Source organism: Protopterus annectens, chromosome 4.part0 (genome assembly GCF_019279795.1).
Source record: "Protopterus annectens isolate FY-2018-M chromosome 4.part0, PAN1.0, whole genome shotgun sequence".
NCBI classification, from domain to species: domain Eukaryota; kingdom Metazoa; phylum Chordata; order Ceratodontiformes; family Protopteridae; genus Protopterus; species Protopterus annectens.
The window spans coordinates 943,299,573-943,320,094 of record NC_056733.1 but is presented as its reverse complement, the minus strand read 5'-3'; the positions used below and the strand labels follow the sequence as shown (position 1 = coordinate 943,320,094).

Genomic DNA, 20,522 nt, shown 5'->3' with positions numbered 1-20,522 from the left:
GATGCTAAACTGAAAGAAAAACTGGGGGAGTGACATGACAGAATTTCTTAAGCACGTGGCAGAATTAAAATCCAACAGGTAAGCATGTTTCAGAAGAGCAAGACAGCACAAAATGAAAATACTAAACAATAGTTCAGACATGACAAAACTTTTTGGGGGGGCTGTACATGCATAATATCTCCTTCTTAAAGACCTTGCAGAATCGAGAATACTATCAAAATTCGGAAATGAAATGGATAAGCAAAATAATGATGATATGACGCATGACAGAGTGTTCAGTCGCAAAGAATGACAACTTAATCAAAATCCAGTGAAGTGATTAACTCTTTCTAAACTTTACAGCTTTTCTACTAGAAGTTAAAAAATGATAAAACAGACTTCTTGCTACGGGGGTTGTACTGTTCAGCACACTGGTAACATGGGTATATGGTCAGTGAAATAAGCAAGACTACAGAGGGGGCTAAAATGAATGTGGCTCCCACCTCATGGACAAAGAAAAGACTTCGTTGCTCTTCTCAGTAATTCTGATGACAGACTACTGCACAGTTCTGGTACCGGCAGCTACATTCTCCCTGCTAACATATGATGTACAATTATCATTTGTGGAGAAGAGACAAGACTGAGAAAAAAAAGATGACCAGAAGTCAACATTCACTGTGTTGTACATGCTCTACAACTGTGCTGCGAATCATTCAGCACCAGTATCTAGCATTAATTTGAGAAATGATATTATCTGCTGCTGCTACAGCAAAACATACTCTGAAGCTAAACAGTCTCGCACTGTATAAAGGTTTAAATAAAACCAAAAATATATACAACAATCAAAAACAGATTCAACAAGTTCAAAGAAAATCTCGCTAAAACACTACTTAACAGCAACCGTCACATTTTAAAATCAGTAATTAAGCCCATATTAAATACTTGTATCTACCTAACAGTACCAGTTACTCTAAAATAATTACTTTTAGCAAACACTTGAATTCTAACAATTATATAAATTTAGAGCATGCAACCTTAATTTAGCCATTTATTGTGGCAATTCTGTACTGATTTAATTAACAATTAGATAAATTTAGAGCATGCAACCTTAAGGTAAACATTTAGCCATTTATTGTGGCAATTCTGTAGTGATTTAATTAACAATTAGATACATTTAGAGCATGCAACCTTAAGGTAAACATTTAGCCATTTATTGTGGCAATTCTGTAGTGATTTAATTAACAATTAGATAAATTTAGAGCATGCAACCTTAAGGTAAACATTTAGCCATTTATTGTGGTTATTCTGTAGTGATTTAATTAACAGGTATTCTTCCTGACGACCTTAGTGACCACTCACTAACCTATATAATTAGAAGCAAAACCAACTTAACCTTACCCACAACCTTTAGAACCCTTCATTCAAAGAAACATTTTAACCCTGATCGGTTTCAAGCTGAACTTTTCCAATGTCATTGGGCCCCACTAAAACATCTCCCACTCAACAAAGCAGTGGAACACTTCAACTCAACATTCTTAGCAATTCTTAATCAACACGCCCCAAGTCGAACCATTAGAACTAAAACTACAACTGCTCCCTGGCTAACCACAAATACTAAGCATAAAATCACCCTCAGAAATAAATCTTGGCATAAATGGCGCTCCACCAAAAGTCAAATAGACCACCAAAAGTTTAGAGAGCTTAGAAACAGTACAAAAAAAGCCATTCTTACAGACAAAAAGAACTATTACTTTCAACTTCAAAAAACTACCAAAAACGAACCCAAAAAATTCTGGTCCAGCATCAATAGTCTGTTGACCCCCGGCCAAATTATTACACCCAACCCTCAGGATTCTGACCCTGATAATCCCACACTAACAGCCAATAACTTTAATTCCTTCTTCACCAATTCTATACAAATTCTAGCCAACCAACTATCTCCTGATACTTCTCAACTACCTCCAAATACCTTAATAAATACCATTCCTCCCCTTCAACTACAACCTGTATCTACCTCCTATATACAATCTCTTATCCAAAAACTTAAACCTACCACCCCTTCCGCTGACAAGCTTCCTGCTGAATTCCTACAACTAGCAGCAAAAGCCATTGCTTACCCTGTCTCTATCTTAATAAACAGATCAATAAAAGAAAGTAATGTCCCAGCAATCTGGAAAGTATCACATATCATTCCCCTCCATAAGGGAGGCAAATCTTACGACTTCTCCAACTATCGTCCCATAGCACTTTTATCCCCCTTAGCTAAAATCATGGAAAAATGCATACATAAACAACTACTCAACCATCTCCTCAATAATAGCCTTCTGGCAGACACTCAGCATGGTTTCAGACCTGCTCACAGTACTACCACAGCTCTTCTCTCCTTCACCAACACAATAAACCTAAACCGTAATAACAATAATCTTACATCTTCTCTCTTCATAGACCTATCAAAAGCCTTTGATATGGTAAATCATACACTTCTTCTGCACACACTAAAATCTATTGCCCTGGAGCCCTCTTCCCTAACCTGGTTTTCTTCCTATCTTGAAAATCGTCAGCAAGCCGTACTCTGGAAAAATTCTCTCTCTGCTCTCCTCCCTATCTCTTTAGGAGTTCCTCAAGGGTCTATCCTAGGCCCACTTTTATTTTCCATCTTTATTAATGACCTTCAATCATCTATACCTAATACTACCTGCATACAATATGCAGATGATTCCACTATAATTTGCACTGCCTCTTCTCAAACAGAACTCCAGTTTCAAACACAATCAGCCTTCTCAACTGTTGAACAGTGGTTCTCCAATCGCTGTCTACTCCTTAACCCCAAAAAAACTAAATTATTACTCTTCTCACCTACCCGTAAATCGACTTTGTTAAACTTCTGTATTACTGCATCTGATAACACCATAATTTCTCCTGACTCCTCAACTAAACTTCTTGGTGTTACTATTGATAATTATCTTAACTTTGATTGTCACATCAACAACACAATAAAAGCCCTTAATAAAAAGATTGGATCCCTATACAGAATAAAGTCCTTCCTCACACCTGAAACTAAGATAACCCTAGCCCAAACACATCTTATTTCTACCCTTTTGTATGCATCTCCTATTTACACTAATCTATCTAAAAGCAACCTTAAGAAACTCACTACATCTTACCACAATATTGCCCGCTTTGCCACCACATCACAATTTAGAGCTCACCACTGTCTAAACCTACAACAACTACACTGGCTGGAACTCCTAATAAACTTATTTTTCAACAACTCTTAATTGCACACAAAATTCTATACCAACCTTCTAAAACACCTGCTCTTTCCAAACTCTTGTCTCCCTATATCAACCTGAAACAACTACGTTCCTCTGACAAATTACTTGTTAATATTACCAAAACTATGAACTCTGCAGGCAACTGCCTTTTTTCTAACTCAGTAGGTAAAGTATGGAATAATCTTCCATCTGATCTGTCCTCTTTGCCTACTCTTCCACTCTTTAAAAAACAACTTTTAATACATCTTAACAAATTCTGGCTTTGCTCTTGTACCAACCCAGACTAGCCTGTTGGCATCCTTAACTCTATCATAAACTTTTCTTATCCACTTGGATTTTATCTTCTTCTTCTTCAACTGATATATTACCCCTATTTATTGTAAATATTACATATCTCTTTTTAGCAAAAAAAAAAAAAAAGTTTGTGTATTATCTACCATGGTTCAATACTACCTTTTATATACTTTATGATCTCATACCTTATTATATTGTTTTGCTAGGATTGTTCTGAATAAATTAAAATCTATAATATTTGTATGTTCATTTTTACCTTTGTATAATCACACTTGTACTATGTCTTCTTATGTATTTCCAATATTGTATCTAACCTCAGGAGCTTTTCTCCCCGGGCCTCCACTGAAAATGGACATTAATCCAGCTGGACTAGCCCGGTCAACAAATGTAAAATAAAATAAATAAAATAAAATAAATAAACAATTAGATAAATTTAGAGCATGCAACCTTAAGGTAAACATTTAGCCATTTATTGTGGCTATTCTGTAGTGATTTAATTAACAATTAGATAAATTTAGAGCATGCAACCTTAAGGTAAACATTTAGCCATTTATTGTGGCAATTCTGTAGTGATTTAATTAACAATTAGATAAATTTAGAGCATGCAACCTTAAAGTAAACATTTAGCCATTTATTGTGGCTATTCTGTAGTGATTTAATTAACAATTATATAAATTTAGAGCATGCAACCTTAAGGTAAACATTTAGTCATTTACTGTGGCTATTCTGTAGTGATTTAATTAACAATTATATAAATTTAGAGCACGCAACTTTAAGGTAAACATTTAGCCATTTATTTTGGCTATTCTGTAGTGATTTAATTAACAATTATATAAATTTAGAGCATGCAACCTTAAGGTAAACATTTAGCCATTTATTGTGGCTATTCTGTAGTGATTTAATTAACAATTAGATAAATTTAGAGCATGCAACCTTAAAGTAAACATTTAGCCATTTATTGTGGCTATTCTGTAGTGATTTAATTAACAATTAGATAAATTTAGAGCATGCAACCTTAAGGTAAACTTTTAGCCACTTATTGTGGCTATTCTGTAGTGATTTAATTAACAATTATATAAATTTAGAGCATGCAACCTTAAGGTAAACATTTAGTCATTTACTGTGGCTATTCTGTAGTGATTTAATTAACAATTATATAAATTTAGAGCATGCAACTTTAAGGTAAACATTTAGCCATTTATTTTGGCTATTCTGTAGTAATTTAATTAACAATTATATAAATTTAGAGCATGCAACCTTAAGGTAAACATTTAGCCATTTATTGTGGCAATTCTGTAGTGATTTAATTAACAATTAGATAAATTTAGAGCATGCAACCTTAAGGTAAACATTTAGCCATTTATTGTGGCAATTCTGTAGTGATTTAATTAACAATTATATAAATTTAGAGCATGCAACCTTAAAGTAAACATTTAGCCATTTATTTTGGCTATTCTGTAGTGATTTAATTAACAATTATATAAATTTAGAGCATGCAACCTTAAGGTAAACATTTAGCCATTTATTGTGGCTATTCTGTAGTGATTTAATTAACAATTAGATAAATTTAGAGCATGCAACCTTAAAGTAAACATTTAGCCATTTATTGTGGCTATTCTGTAGTGATTTAATTAACAATTATATAAATTTAGGGCATGCAACCTTAAGGTAAACATTTAGCCATTTATTGTGGCTATTCTGTAGTGATTTAATTAACAATTATATAAATTTAGAGCATGCAACCTTAAGGTAAACATTTAGCCATTTATTGTGGCAATTCTGTAGTGATTTAATTGCCACTTTCCTTCTGGTGTTCCACATACTGCACAGACCACGCCTAGCTTTAAGGTGAGATTACAACATATACATGATGTAGAAGAAATAATGTTACAAATGCTGTCCCAGGGATAGTTAGATGTCCTTACATTCACCGCTGCAGTATTCATTACAAACGCGATTCCCTGCCATGAAGCCCACTGTCTGGCCAGGTTACCAAAGTCTGCCGTTGCTTTAAGGTACACTTAACATCACCTACACACTCTTTGTGTAGCGTAGGGCATAAAGGTGGCATTCAGGCGTACTATCCTCAAAACTTCTTTGCTGCCAATCCAAACGCTGTTTTTAACTGTCAGTCTTATCTCCATCCGGTTTTTTTTTTTGCAGTTTTTCTGTTTGTTGGCATTCTGGTGATTACTCCCATTTGCTGAAGACCTCACCATTGCAGATTAAGTACCCAGTTGGGTTTTTTGTTCTTTTTCTGATTGTTTTGTGCTGTTTGGGGGGGTTAATGTCATCCACGAAAGGTCAATGCCAGTGTGGGAGACTGTTTCCCCATAAAGGCCACCACAATAAGTATCTTTTTTGCCTAGGTGCTGCTCACGACCGTACGTCTTGTTCAATTTGTCAGGCCTTTGTCCCCAAAACTCTTCGTAGCAGGCTTTCTTCCCTTTCATTGTATCTTGACAACTAGTGTCTTAGGCTTCTTGCTAAAGATACTATTGATGAAATGTCTTGCCCCAAGGGTCAGCAGTCAGGGAAGAAGAAGGAGGTGTATAAGGTAAGACCAGAATGTTCCTCTGTCCAGCCTTTGCTGGCAGTTTCTCCCAAGGCTATTATAAATCTGGAGACTCAGCTAGTTGTACTGTCAGATTCCTCTACCGCCTCTGGGTTGGAGGCCAGTGAGGATCTAGTGGGCAGCATGTCCAACGAGGCTTTGCAGGCATCTGTTCTGGGCATTCAGAGGGAACCACAATTGATTGTTTCCAAGGAGTCTAGAGAGGTTCTGCAGTTTCTCTTTAGGGAAGAAGCTCCTAATACAGTTGTGGAATGCTGTCCTGAGTCAGGGCCTTCTCAGGTTTCTAGGACGGATGTTCCCTTAAAAACAAAAAAACAGAAAACTAATCATGTTTCGTCTGCTCCTACAGATCCACAAAGTGAGTGGCAGACCTTTACTCAGGGTTCTTTAATGCTTTACTGTCACTAAGGCCTCCTCAAGGGGTTTTGGTTCCTGCTCCTCCTTGGTCCTTTTCTTCCCCTAAAAGGCCCAGAGGACCAAATTCATCTGAGGAAGAGTTGGGTTCCGATGACGACTCCCTTGCTTATTCTACCCAGATTCCTTCTCCTACGGGTCTGAGGAGGACGACTGTCCTTTAGACTACGGGTCAGAGGAGGAGGACGACTCTCCTTTAGACTACGGGTCTGAGGAGGAGGAGGACGACTCTCCTTTAGACTACGGGTCTGAGGAGGAGGACGACTCTCCTTTAGACTACGGGTCTGAGGAGGAGGACTCTCCTTTAGACTACGGGTCTGAGGAGGAGGACTCTCCTTTAGACTACGGGTCTGAGGAGGAGGACTCTCCTTTAGACTACGGGTCTGAGGAGGAGGAGGACGACTCTCCTTTAGACTACGGGTCTGAGGAGGAGGAGGACGACTCTCCTTTAGACTATGGGTCTGAGGAGGAGGAGGACGACTCTTCTTTAGACTACGGGTCTGAGAAGGAGGAGGACGACTCTCCTTTAGACTACGGGTCTGAGGAGGAGGAGGACGACTCTCCTTTAGACTACGGGTCTGAGGAGGAGGAGGACGACTCTCCTTTAGACTACGGGTCTGAGGAGGAGGAGGACTCTCCTTTAGACTACGGGTCTGAGGAGGAGGAGGACGACTCTCCTTTAGACTACGGGTCTGAGGAGGAGGAGGGCGACTCTCCTTTAGACTACGGGTCTGAGGAGGAGGAGGGCGACTCTCCTTTAGACTATGGGTCTGAGGAGGAGGACGACTCTCCTTTAGACTACGGGTCTGAGGAGGAGGAGGACGACTCTCCTTTAGACTACGGGTCTGAGGAGGAGGAGGAGGACGACTCTCCTTTAGACTACGGGTCTGAGGAGGAGGAGGACGACTCTCCTTTAGACTACGGGTCTGAGGAGGAGGACGACTCTCCTTTAGACTACGGGTCTGAGGAGGACGACTCTCATAATCTAGATAATCCTTCTGAGGACATTTCCTTTGGGGACACAATCTCTAGGATGATGGAATTTTTTAAGTGGGACTGTGCCCAGGTTTTGGATATCCATAAGAGGTACTAAGAGTTATTCCAGATGGAATCTCCTAAACCTGCCGCCATTCCTCCTCTCTTGGCTGCTTTACTGATGTTTTTTCCAATGCCTTTAAAGCCCCCTGCTCCCAAGAAGTCTAATAGGTTTTATAGGGTGCCTGAGGATTGTTCCCTTTTGTTTAAATGCCCCGCTGTCGATCCCTCTGTGGTGTCTGTAGCCTCTGATAAGACTTCTCAGTTGCTTCCTTTGTCCAAGTTACTGCCTTCTAAAAGTACAGTAGAACCATGGATATGCTGGGTAAGAAGTTCTAAACTTGGACTATCCTAGCTTTTAGGGATACTAATTATCAGACCCATATATATAGGTATGTGTTGGCTCTTCTCCCTCAGGCTTGTCAGCTTCTTTCTCACCTTCCAGACCCTGAGAGTAAATCTTCTGCTCTTTCCTTGGTAGGGGACTTCATTTCAGATAGTTTGTCATTCTATCAAGTGTAGTTATGATGCAGCAGATGCCTCTTCTAGGGCTGCTGCTTTTGGTTCAGTACTGAGGAGGTATTCTTTGATTAGGCTTCAACCTTTACCCGATAATGTTAAGGCTAAGTTGATGGATGCTCCTCTGGATAATAAACTTTTGTTTGGAGAAGTGGCTGCTGGTTTATTTAAGTCTCTTCGGGACAAGGGTAAGGCTTTACAGGAGCTTAAACATAGGATCATAGGAAGTTATTAGACTAATAGCCCTGAGACCCATACAAGCCTAGACAAGAGTTTATCTTCAAAAAAGAAACCTCAGTCAACACCTGTCACCCCTGTCAATGAAGGACAAAGGTGGAACCCCAGGGAAAAATTTGTGGTTTCCCATCCACTCATCAAGGTTGTGCTTGAAGAGGGTCAGCAAGGTGCTCTGACATGTACGGGAAGTCTGTTCCAGAGACGGAGCAGGCTCTGGGAGACAAACCTGTCTCTCCAGCAGGTTTTTTTGATAATCACATATTAGATTTAGGCCTATCAAGCGGGTAATGTGCGAGAAGTTAGATTTATGGATACGGAACATCTCTAGTAGGGCAGGGTCCGATATTGCCTTGTAGGCAAGACACAGATCAACCCTGAGCAATCTGTACGATACAGAGTAAAGTGATGGTGATTTGAGCCTGTCCGCATAGGACAGGTGTTGGAAGCCATGGATTCTCTGTGAGGTATTTCTCTGGCCTTGGTGCAGGTGTTTGGAGAGGTACATACCAAACGGGACGTTATACTCAATTATGGGTCTAATGAGGGAGAAGTACAGAGAAGCAATAACCTCCTTTTTTCTGGATGCAATCCTTTTACTTATGAGATGAACCACGTAAAATGCTTTTCTGACCACTGCCACCACATGATGGTTGAAAGTGAGACTGTTGTCAACCAGAGTACCAAGGTCTCTCACCACAGTTGTGTGCTTAGGGGGTTGCCGTTGATGTGGTAATCAGTAGGAGCCATGTTTTTGCCAAATGGTATAATACATTTTTCTGCATTTAACTTAAGGACATGACTTTGGCACCAGTTTTTTTGTAGCTGTGAGACCCTCTTGCAGTATGTTAACATCATTTGGGGAGTCAGTGAGAGCACCCAACTTACAGTCATCCGCAAACATGGTCATCCACAGGCCCTTTGTCTTTGCCTGGACCTCTGTAAAGTAGATGCCAAACAGTAGGGGTCCCAGGACAGATCTGTGGAGAACACCACTAGTGACAGGTCTGCTGTCGGAGTTGGTGGCGCCTATTTTGACCTCGTGGGTCCTATCTGTGAGCAGCTGGCCACCCATCTGATGAGGTAGGGATTAACACAGAGTTGTGTTAGCTTTTCGATGATGCTCAAGTAGAGGATTGTGTCAAAGGCCTTGGCCAGGTCAAGGTAAGCTGTATGTACTGACTTTCCCTCATCCAAGGCCTTAGTGGTAGTCTCAAAGAAGTCAACTCGGTTCAATAGATAAGATCTGCCCCTGACAAATCCTAATTGGGTGGGGTCGAGTGTTTGGAGATTGCCTATGTCCTTGTTTATGAAATCCATAACAATATGTTCCATGGCTTTACCGATCAGACATGTCAAGCTAATGGGGCGAGAGTTTCCCAGGTCAGTAGTGACATCACCTTTGTGCAAGGGGATGACAATGGCAGTTCTCCACACTGCTGAAATGAAGCCTGTAATTAGGCTGTGGTGGAATAGGGTGCTCAACGGCAAAGCTAGTTCTTGCTGGAGACGGTACAGAATACAGCCTGGAATATTATCAGGTCTCATGGAAGCTGTGTTCTTTGCCTTGGATAGGGCCTTTAACACTTGATCTACGGAGATGTGAGGTGTGGGACAAGTATCGGGGATGTCGACTGGACCTTGGGGGGGGTGAAGCTTGTGCTGAACCTATCAGAGGGTGACGCTTGCGCTGAACCTATCAGATTGGCTAAGTCGGCAGGATCAGTGTAAGTGGTAACATTAAGTATTAATTCAGAACAAACTTGGGCTTTGCCATAGAGTTTCCTAACATAACTGAAGAAGTTAAAAAGCAAGTAAAGGTGGCTCCAAACCATGGCTGTACAGCACATAAAACAGTTTAATAAAATAATCAGGTACCAGGTGAGCGCTTTCGTGGCCCAAGCCACTTCATCAGACAACACAAGAATACTGCTCTACAGGACTTATACTCAGTGCTACAATCACCAAGACACTCAGACATTGTACCCAAGGTGGTGTATTTGCTAGGGTCTGATACTAGGATTCAGTCTAATACGGAATTTGATGTCTTGCTATAATGTGGGGGTTATTAATTTGTTGTGTAGCACCAAATAAGTTCACGTTAGATGCAGGGGAGTTAGAGTTTATGTCCAACCAACTGAAATTCACATCACCTAGCATTATTTTTCTTGTGGAATTGTTATGGATATTCAATGTAGTTATTTTCCAGTATAGCTGTATTGTCACCAGGTGGGATGTAAAGAACACTAATACATATTTGTTTATAATTGTTTAATTTCAAGAAAGTAATAAGAAGCACTACTGAACTGAATTTTGGTATTGGTTTGTTGCAAATCTAAATGTGGTAGTTGTTGGGGAATATTAAACCAATACTGCCACCCTTCCTAGTTACATGGTCATTACGGATGACATTATAGCCGAGAGGTGTAATGTACGAGTCATTTGTGCTGGGTTTAAGCCAAGTTTCAGTTACAGTGAGAATATCAAGATTATGTTGGGTAATCCAGGCATGTAGTTCAACAATTTTATTTCTTATGCTTCTAATATTTACAGCAGCAATAGTTAGATTACTAGGACCGAGGGTTGACCATTGTAGGGTTAGACTAGTTTGTGGAAAATAATTGTCTTGATGTTCATTGTGATAGGTAGGGCCGGGGCCAGGATTATAGTGAATGTTTCCTGCTAGAAGAATTTTAGTATATTGGGCAATTATTGATTATTTTTTGGAAAGTATTTTTCTCAATTTTGTTTTGGTTTGAAATGGAGTTAATTAGTCTATATTTGGAGTAAAAGTGAGAGACATCATTAAAGAGGTTTCCTGTGATGTATGGAGACTGTAAGGAGGAAATATGAATACGTGCTTGGGACAAGGTTGGCAATATTTTGAGAGCTATTACAGAGTCCTGGTAGGATGAAAAATGGCTCAGTAGCAGGAGAAGAATAGAGGATAAGTTGAGGAGTAGCATGATTAGGTAAAGGGATCTGTAAGTTATAGTTGGCAGGTAGCAGGGAAGTAGGGATGAAGAAGGAAAGACGTTGTAGGTTATAAGGATATTTAGTGGTAGTGGAGTCTAACAGATGGTAAGTTAGAAGGAAGAGTGTTAGGTTGTCCTAGTATCTTCTCTGGAATGTAAGGAACGGGGGGGGGGGGTTAAAAAGACAGAGTATGAGAATGTAGGTAAAATAGAAAAAGTGAGGGTTTATTTGGGAAAGGAAGGAGATACACTGTAGAATATATAGGTGCTGTTAGAGAGGAGTGTGCTACAACAGAGAGTAATCAGTTTACAGCCAATATAAGGCAATTAACAGAGAGGTACAAAGCAGAACAAGTTGTCTCTTGTTTCATGAATGCAGAAACCTGTCAGCCAGGAAGACCATGTCACTGGCATAAAAAAACGTAATCTATTGGTCAAGAGAAAGGACAGTGGCTAACTTAAGTGGTCCTTCAAGTGCAAGGACAACTCTTATCAGATGGAGCGGATGTTAAAAACCTTATTTTCAGCACTGGCAGGCATGTTTCTGACTAAATGTAGTTAATACATAGCAAGTTTTTCAAATTAAATTTGCTTACAAATGTTTGGGAGTTGGCCCTTGTGGCAGAGTTACTGCAGTATCAGGTCGGATGTAGTGACCACAGGGTCTACACTGTGAGGAAGTTGGTGTAGAACTATTCAGCTATAGCTTGAAAAAAATTATGAATATCAATTTTAATTAAGTGATGTATGCTTAAAGTACCAAACTTTTTTTTTGAGGGGGGGCATTATTTGCTCAAGAATTCTGGACAAAACCAACAACAGTGTATGTGTGTGGTTCTGATGAGGTAGGGATTAACACAGAGTTGTGTTAGCTTTTCGATGATGCTCAAGTAGAGGATTGTGTCAAAGGCCTTGGCCAGGTCAAGGTAAGCTGTATGTACTGACTTTCCCTCATCCAAGGCCTTAGTGGTAGTCTCAAAGAAGTCAACTCGGTTCAATAGATAAGATCTGCCCCTGACAAATCCTAATTGGGTGGGGTCGAGTGTTTGGAGATTGCCTATGTCCTTGTTTATGAAATCCATAACAATATGTTCCATGGCTTTACCGATCAGACATGTCAAGCTAATGGGGCGAGAGTTTCCCAGGTCAGTAGTGACATCACCTTTGTGCAAGGGGATGACAATGGCAGTTCTCCACACTGCTGAAATGAAGCCTGTAATTAGGCTGTGGTGGAATAGGGTGCTCAACGGCAAAGCTAGTTCTTGCTGGAGACGGTACAGAATACAGCCTGGAATATTATCAGGTCTCATGGAAGCTGTGTTCTTTGCCTTGGATAGGGCCTTTAACACTTGATCTACGGAGATGTGAGGCGTGGGACAAGTATCGGGGATGTCGACTGGACCTTGGGGGGGGTGAAGCTTGTGCTGAACCTATCAGAGGGTGACGCTTGCGCTGAACCTATCAGATTGGCTAAGTCGGCAGGATCAGTGTAAGTGGTAACATTAAGTATTAATTCAGAACAAACTTGGGCTTTGCCATAGAGTTTCCTAACATAACTGAAGAAGTTAAAAAGCAAGTAAAGGTGGCTCCAAACCATGGCTGTACAGCACATAAAACAGTTTAATAAAATAATCAGGTACCAGGTGAGCGCTTTCGTGGCCCAAGCCACTTCATCAGACAACACAAGAATACTGCTCTACAGGACTTATACTCAGTGCTACAATCACCAAGACACTCAGACATTGTACCCAAGGTGGTGTATTTGCTAGGGTCTGATACTAGGATTCAGTCTAATACGGAATTTGATGTCTTGCTATAATGTGGGGGGGGGGTTATTAATTTGTTGTGTAGCACCAAATAAGTTCACGTTAGATGCAGGGGAGTTAGAGTTTATGTCCAACCAACTGAAATTCACATCACCTAGCATTATTTTTCTTGTGGAATTGTTATGGATATTCAATGTAGTTATTTTCCAGTATAGCTGTATTGTCACCAGGTGGGATGTAAAGAACACTAATACATATTTGTTTATAATTGTTTAATTTCAAGAAAGTAATAAGAAGCACTACTGAACTGAATTTTGGTATTGGTTTGTTGCAAATCTAAATGTGGTAGTTGTTGGGGAATATTAAACCAATACTGCCACCCTTCCTAGTTACATGGTCATTACGGATGACATTATAGCCGAGAGGTGTAATGTACGAGTCATTTGTGCTGGGTTTAAGCCAAGTTTCAGTTACAGTGAGAATATCAAGATTATGTTGGGTAATCCAGGCATGTAGTTCAACAATTTTATTTCTTATGCTTCTAATATTTACAGCAGCAATAGTTAGATTACTAGGACCGAGGGTTGACCATTGTAGGGTTAGACTAGTTTGTGGAAAATAATTGTCTTGATGTTCATTGTGATAGGTAGGGCGGGCCAGGATTATAGTGAATGTTTCCTGCTAGAAGAATTTTAGTATATTGGGCAATTATTGATTATTTTTTGGAAAGTATTTTTCTCAATTTTGTTTTGGTTTGAAATGGAGTTAATTAGTCTATATTTGGAGTAAAAGTGAGAGACATCATTAAAGAGGTTTCCTGTGATGTATGGAGACTGTAAGGAGGAAATATGAATACGTGCTTGGGACAAGGTTGGCAATATTTTGAGAGCTATTACAGAGTCCTGGTAGGATGAAAAATGGCTCAGTAGCAGGAGAAGAATAGAGGATAAGTTGAGGAGTAGCATGATTAGGTAAAGGGATCTGTAAGTTATAGTTGGCAGGTAGCAGGGAAGTAGGGATGAAGAAGGAAAGACGTTGTAGGTTATAAGGATATTTAGTGGTAGTGGAGTCTAACAGATGGTAAGTTAGAAGGAAGAGTGTTAGGTTGTCCTAGTATCTTCTCTGGAATGTAAGGAACGGGGTTAAAAGACAGAGTATGAGAATGTAGGTAAAATAGAAAAAGTGAGGGTTTATTTGGGAAAGGAAGGAGATACACTGTAGAATATATAGGTGCTGTTAGAGAGGAGTGTGCTACAACAGAGAGTAATCAGTTTACAGCCAATATAAGGCAATTAACAGAGAGGTACAAAGCAGAACAAGTTGTCTCTTGTTTCATGAATGCAGAAACCTGTCAGCCAGGAAGACCATGTCACTGGCATAAAAAAACGTAATCTATTGGTCAAGAGAAAGGACAGTGGCTAACTTAAGTGGTCCTTCAAGTGCAAGGACAACTCTTATCAGATGGAGCGGATGTTAAAAACCTTATTTTCAGCACTGGCAGGCATGTTTCTGACTAAATGTAGTTAATACATAGCAAGTTTTTCAAATTAAATTTGCTTACAAATGTTTGGGAGTTGGCCCTTGTGGCAGAGTTACTGCAGTATCAGGTCGGATGTAGTGACCACAGGGTCTACACTGTGAGGAAGTTGGTGTAGAACTATTCAGCTATAGCTTGAAAAAAATTATGAATATCAATTTTAATTAAGTGATGTATGCTTAAAGTACCAAACTTTTTTTTTGAGGGGGGGCATTATTTGCTCAAGAATTCTGGACAAAACCAACAACAGTGTATGTGTGTGGGGGTTGTCAAAAAATAATATTACTCTGATTTGCTTAAAACATTAATAAAACAACATATTTACATCAGCATGCATTTTCAACACATAAATAAAACACTAATGTATAGTATCATTGGATAACTGTAATTCTCAGTGATTTAACGAAAAAAAATCAAATATTTTACAAAAGATAGGGCAGAGGTCATAGACAAAATCAAGAACAGAAGAGTGGGGGGGCTAACTGTATACAGAATTGCTTCATATTAACTGAATGCACTGTAGATTTCTCCACTCAGTGAACCATTACAGATGGCTAATGGTGTTCATTTCTGTAAAGGAGTTAAAATACAGCCAAAAGCAGCTGCCATCCTGACCTTATTCAAATCAGACTGATTAATGAAAAAATCAGCTTTACGATCAGAATTCCTAATTTATGCAATCCATAACCTTTAAAAATTTATTTTTTACTCAGAGAAAATGTTTTGAGGACTTGATCAGTTTTCTCCTGTTTTAACTTAAATGGAGTATGCTCTCAAAAGTATCAAAAACACGAAAATGAAAAATAATTTGTGTGCCTTAAACAATCTACTGAACTCCTTTTAAAGTATCTACAGCAACACAAAATGCTCGGTATCTGTACCCTTGTGTAAATCTACAAGATAACTGGTGCTTAAACGTGAAGATATGCACTGGTTTCAAGACAGGAGTGGCTCTTGTAGCAGGTTCAGAAACAGTAAATACAATAAGCCATGACGTTTTTATTACCACTTCATAGTCCCTTTTGAACTGCTGCTCATTCTGGTATCTGACGTGCGCTTTATAATCTTCCAAAAAAATATTATCCGTAACAAAACACGCACAGGAATAGAAGGTTTTCCCAGCCATTAGCATGAACTTCTTTTCAAAGAAATGTCTAAAAAGAGAAACACATATTAATCTAAATGTCAGTAACAGGAACATATAATGATGACTGTAGTTAAAAAACAAATTAATATTAAAACTAGAAAATGTACTATGTCAAAATTAGATTTTTAATTTTGTGTCTAACCTTTTACTAACCGTACTGCTCACAACCCTCTTATATTGTTCCTACATAAATTAAGGTTCAGTTGGGGATGGGGTTGTGCCAAAATTAGCGAAATAAAAATCAGATATAATGAACTATGTAGATCATATTCTCTACTTATCAGTTCAAGAATTCTGGACAAACCCAAAATATTGTATGAATAAGCCCAAGATCAGGATGGTTTTAAATATTACTCTAATTCACTTATAGAACAGGATTTGCATCAGTATGCATACCATCTAATGTCTACGCAACACTAAGGCAACAGAAATAAATCATATATTTTTTGAAGGACGAGTTAAAATATGCATTAAATTAAGGATATATTTTTTTTAGTTTTTATTTGATTTTACATATTCTAACAATACTTAATCTGAAACAAAATAAAACAAAACTATACAAGTCCATAACACTAATTATATACACAAAACTACTACTTTTCTAATAGAATTAAATTTCTGCCAGACTATCTATTGAGGAGTTACATTTCTAGTTCCCATTTTATGGTTGAGGATTCATTTTTACAAACAGACTGGGCTAGACAGATAAATTCACTAGTAAAAGAGAGAGTAGTTTTACATTTCCAGTTTTTTAATTATAACTTTCCTAGCAATAGTTAGTGCAGACCAAAGAAGAGGTATCTGTGACACTAGAGTAACATCTGGGATTGGGGCATTGAACAAAATCAAGGAATCTATAATTGTACAATTATATGACCGCAATGCTTGACAAAAGCTTCGAAACTCAATCCAGAAAGAGGACACTGATCTGCATCAAGGGCTTCATTGCATCTCCAGATTTTTTTTCTGATTTCTAAATAACAGCAATTTTGTGGGGTGTTAGAAAAATTCTTGGTAAAAATTTCCATGTATAAATCTTCCAAGCAAAATAGGGAATATTGACAGTCATGATGCAGACACAAAGTTTTTTTTTCTACTACTCCAACCACCAACCATCTATAGGCGATAATGGAGAAATAGAGTCAGACTCACAGAAACCTTTCTCTCAGGTGTGACAGGGAAGACAGAATTTCTTTGAATGACAGCATTTAGCTGCCTAACCGTACCATATCAAAACACTCCATACAAGAGGTTTGTACTGGGGTGGACACCACCCCCTTAGCAGCACCTTTATGTTCTCATACATCTCAAGTGTATGTCATTGCAAGGAATGTTCATAGGTAGTTACTAGGCTATTGCCCCTAGGGCCTATATAAGTCTAGCCAAAAAGATATCCTGGCTTTCGCCACCCAAGAAAATTATTTCTGTATGTTCTCCTTTTTTCCACATGGATACAGTATGTCACATACTCAATAATACGAATACTTTTAACTGAAATCCATGGTAAATATTACTGAATCATATTAATTCATCAAAACAACTTGTTACAAATATAAATTAACACACTTTAGCTACCCGAAACAAACTGTAAGTGGATCTGTTACTAATAGCTCCACATTATGAGAGTTGTTGCTCCTCAGTCTGGACTCTGGAGACTGCAGGTTAAAAGTTATGTGTGCAGCGGTTAAGCATTGTCGCCCCACCGCAAGAGGTTCTCCGGTTCGATTCTCTGCTAGGGTCTTCTGTACGCAGTCTGCATGTCCTCCCTGCCTTCGTGTAGGTTTCCCCCAGATGGTCTGGTTTCCTCCCACATTACAAAGATATGCATCTGAAGCGTTACTCCCTCGGCATCTGCTGAAAACAGACTCATTCCTAGTCGGACTTAAATAAATGTTAAATAAATAATATATATGTGTACCTGCTTTTTGCGGTGACCCTAACCCCACGTAAAAGGGGGCTGACAGTTACTCCTTATTGACGGAAAAGCATATCTGTAACGGTATATTGACAACAGTCTTAACTTTGTGTTAATTATCAGCATTAAGAGAGCACAAAAGTAATACTTTCTGACATATATATGGGGGAGGAGGTAACACACGTAGTTATTTACAAAACAATCGCTTGCTGTTAGGAGGACCAAAAACCCAAGGCACACCCTAAAAAGTTGCTTTCATTAACTTCCTGTATGAGTGTTACAATGAAAACATTCCCCAACCCTTCCAGGAAATGTAGTTATTGTATGTAGCTGCAGAGTGGAGCTATGTTTTCCACAGGAAAATATTTCTTACCAAAATGCTGTGTTAAAATGTACTGCCGGACTTCCTGATCTGGTTGGGTAAACAGTAAAACACTTGTTTTATTTAAACTATTTTTTACAAAATCAGACGTATATGTTGACCATGGACTCTTTGCAAGTGGCAGGAGAGGAGGTAGTAGACTCTACCACAAATAAATTTGAAGATATTTATCGATTTCTTTCTGAAGGTTCATTTCCTCCGAGTTTCTGTTCCACCAAAAGGAAGAACCTAAAACGTTATGCTCAGAAGTTTATAATAGAAGGTAGGCTGCATAGTTTTAAGACAAACATAATGTTTCTAAGGTAGCAGCTTTCACGTACTTATTGCTACTGAAAGTATAGAGTTACCAGTTGTATCTCTTTATCCAGGCAGCTCCTATTTGGGCATGTGTGTCCTGCAAAAAAAAAAAAAAAAAAATGAAAAGTGCCCTGATAATTTAGAGCATAAAGTATTTCTTAAGCTTCCTGTAAAAGTTGCATAAACAACTACTTTGTATTTGAAAAACATTAATATTACACAAAGCAACGGAAACTTTATAAGAGTGAGCTTTTGTCAGTTCTTTGTATTGGTTGTGGATATGTTTGCCCTGCAAAATCTCACATTTCCATAAAAAATGTCCCGGTTTGGACATTTGAAAAGGTGGCAACCTTAAAGTTTACCAGAGTGCCACATCAAGATATGTGGTTGTTCCCAATATATGGAATTCACTAGTGTATTTATATAGCATAGTTTTTAACAGTTGATGCCACTTTAACATTCTAATAGATTCCAGTGGGGGTTTAGTTAATACAGTTTCTTAGCCCCCCCCTCCCTTTTTTTTTTACTCCATGCCAGTACCAGTTGTAATTAAAAATACTTTTTCTTGGGGGAAGGTTGAGTTGAGTCACCCTCCCCTTACAAAAGGAGCTAGCTGGTACTTCATATTCTAGACCCGCAGTTGCACAAAATCCAGTGATCTAAATAATTAGCAGTGGGATGCTGCCTGTTCTCTTCCCACATTTCTTATTGGTTTCAGAGACCATTAAACTTTTAATACCCCTCAACACACACAACACACCTGGTTCACTGGAGCCATTCAGAGTGTGTTGAGATATTCGGTATACATTCCATCCTCAGTCCTTATCCAGCTTTATTTTACTTTTGTTTGTTATTTCCAGAACAAAGTATTCTTTTTGATAACGTCTAACCATAAATCCATTCACCAAGCAGTATCTACAGTTTCAGCATTTTATTAGTTTTTGACAGTAACCTGACACATTGCATAATATGGTTTAGTCTTAATGTTCTTTTTCTTCCAGACTACATTGAGGGCTTTTCATGATATGGTTTGTTTTTGATTATACCATCAAAGTGAAAAAACATTGGACTTTTTTCATTAAACTCCTAATTGTCAGATCACCCAGAAAGTTGTACTAGGTCATGCTAAATGCAGATTTATAGATTTTTTTTATGTTATTTGTGAATGTGTTGCTTTTAATTTCTATCCTCAGTGCGATGTGTGACACAAAATTGTCCCAAGCACCAAACCCTATTGGTATCCCTCTTGTCATTAGATTATTACTCGACAGTTAGCCCTAGCTTTCTTACTTAGCTATCTCCGTAGGATGGGCCCCATTACAATTGCCTTTAGTATTCCATTAATGTCATGTAAAGCAGTATGTGAAGATCTTGCTGAGGTCCAGATGCATGCTGTCCACAAGATTGCCATTGTTGGCTTTTGTAGTTCTGCATTAGGCTAAGGCTATATATATCCTTTGTTGTGTGAATTTATACTATTGCCCATCCAGCTTGTATTCAGGAGCACTACCAGTGTGCCTGCCATAATTTTTTCCATAACATTTGAGTACTGAGGTAATGTCACTAGATATTAATAACATTTGAGTACTGAGGTAATGTCACTAGATATTAGTAACATTTGAGTACTGAGGTAATGTCACTAGATGTTAGTAACATCTGAGTACTGAGGTAATGTCACTAGATGTTAGTAACATTTGAGTACTGAGGTAATGTCACTAGATGTTAGTAACATTTGAGTACTGAGGTAATGTCACTAGATGTTAGTAACATTTGAGTACTGAGGTAATGTCACTAGATGTTAGTAACATTTGAGTACTGAGATAATGTCACTAGATGTTAGTAACATTTGAGTACTGAGGTAATGTCGCTAGATATTAGTAACATTTGAGTACTGAGGTAATGTCGCTAGATATTAGTAACATTTGAGTACTGAGGTAATGTCGCTAGATATTAGTAACATTTGAGTACTGAGGTAATGTCACTAGATATTAGTAACATTTGAGTACTGAGGTAATTTCACTAGATATTAGTAACATTTGAGTACTGAGGTAATGTCACTAGATATTAGTAACATTTGAGTACTGAGGTAATGTCACTAGATATTAGTAACATTTGAGTACTGAGGTAATGTCACTAGATATTAGTAACATTTGAGTACTGAGGTAATGTCACTAGGTA

At 38.5% G+C, this 20,522-nt stretch overlaps 1 protein-coding gene across 3 annotated transcripts in view; it reads right to left on the bottom strand.

Annotated features, from left to right (window-relative positions):
* The window catches only part of OGFOD2 (2-oxoglutarate and iron dependent oxygenase domain containing 2), a 355,549-nt gene extending 337,637 nt beyond the window's left edge, over nt 1–17,912 (bottom strand). The window contains exons 1-2 of one of the 3 annotated variants that reach the window (XM_044068919.1): nt 17,669–17,912; nt 15,610–15,757 (exon numbers count right to left, since the gene is read on the bottom strand). In XM_044068919.1, coding sequence (XP_043924854.1) covers nt 15,610–15,735 — 126 coding nt within the window. In that variant the 5' untranslated portion in view covers nt 15,736–15,757; nt 17,669–17,912. Of the gene's footprint in view, nt 1–15,609; nt 15,758–17,316; nt 17,609–17,668 lie in introns of those variants that run through there. The other 2 variants (XM_044068920.1, XM_044068921.1) reach the window with 2 other exon arrangements.
* Between the last annotated feature and the right edge of the window lie 2,610 nt (nt 17,913–20,522).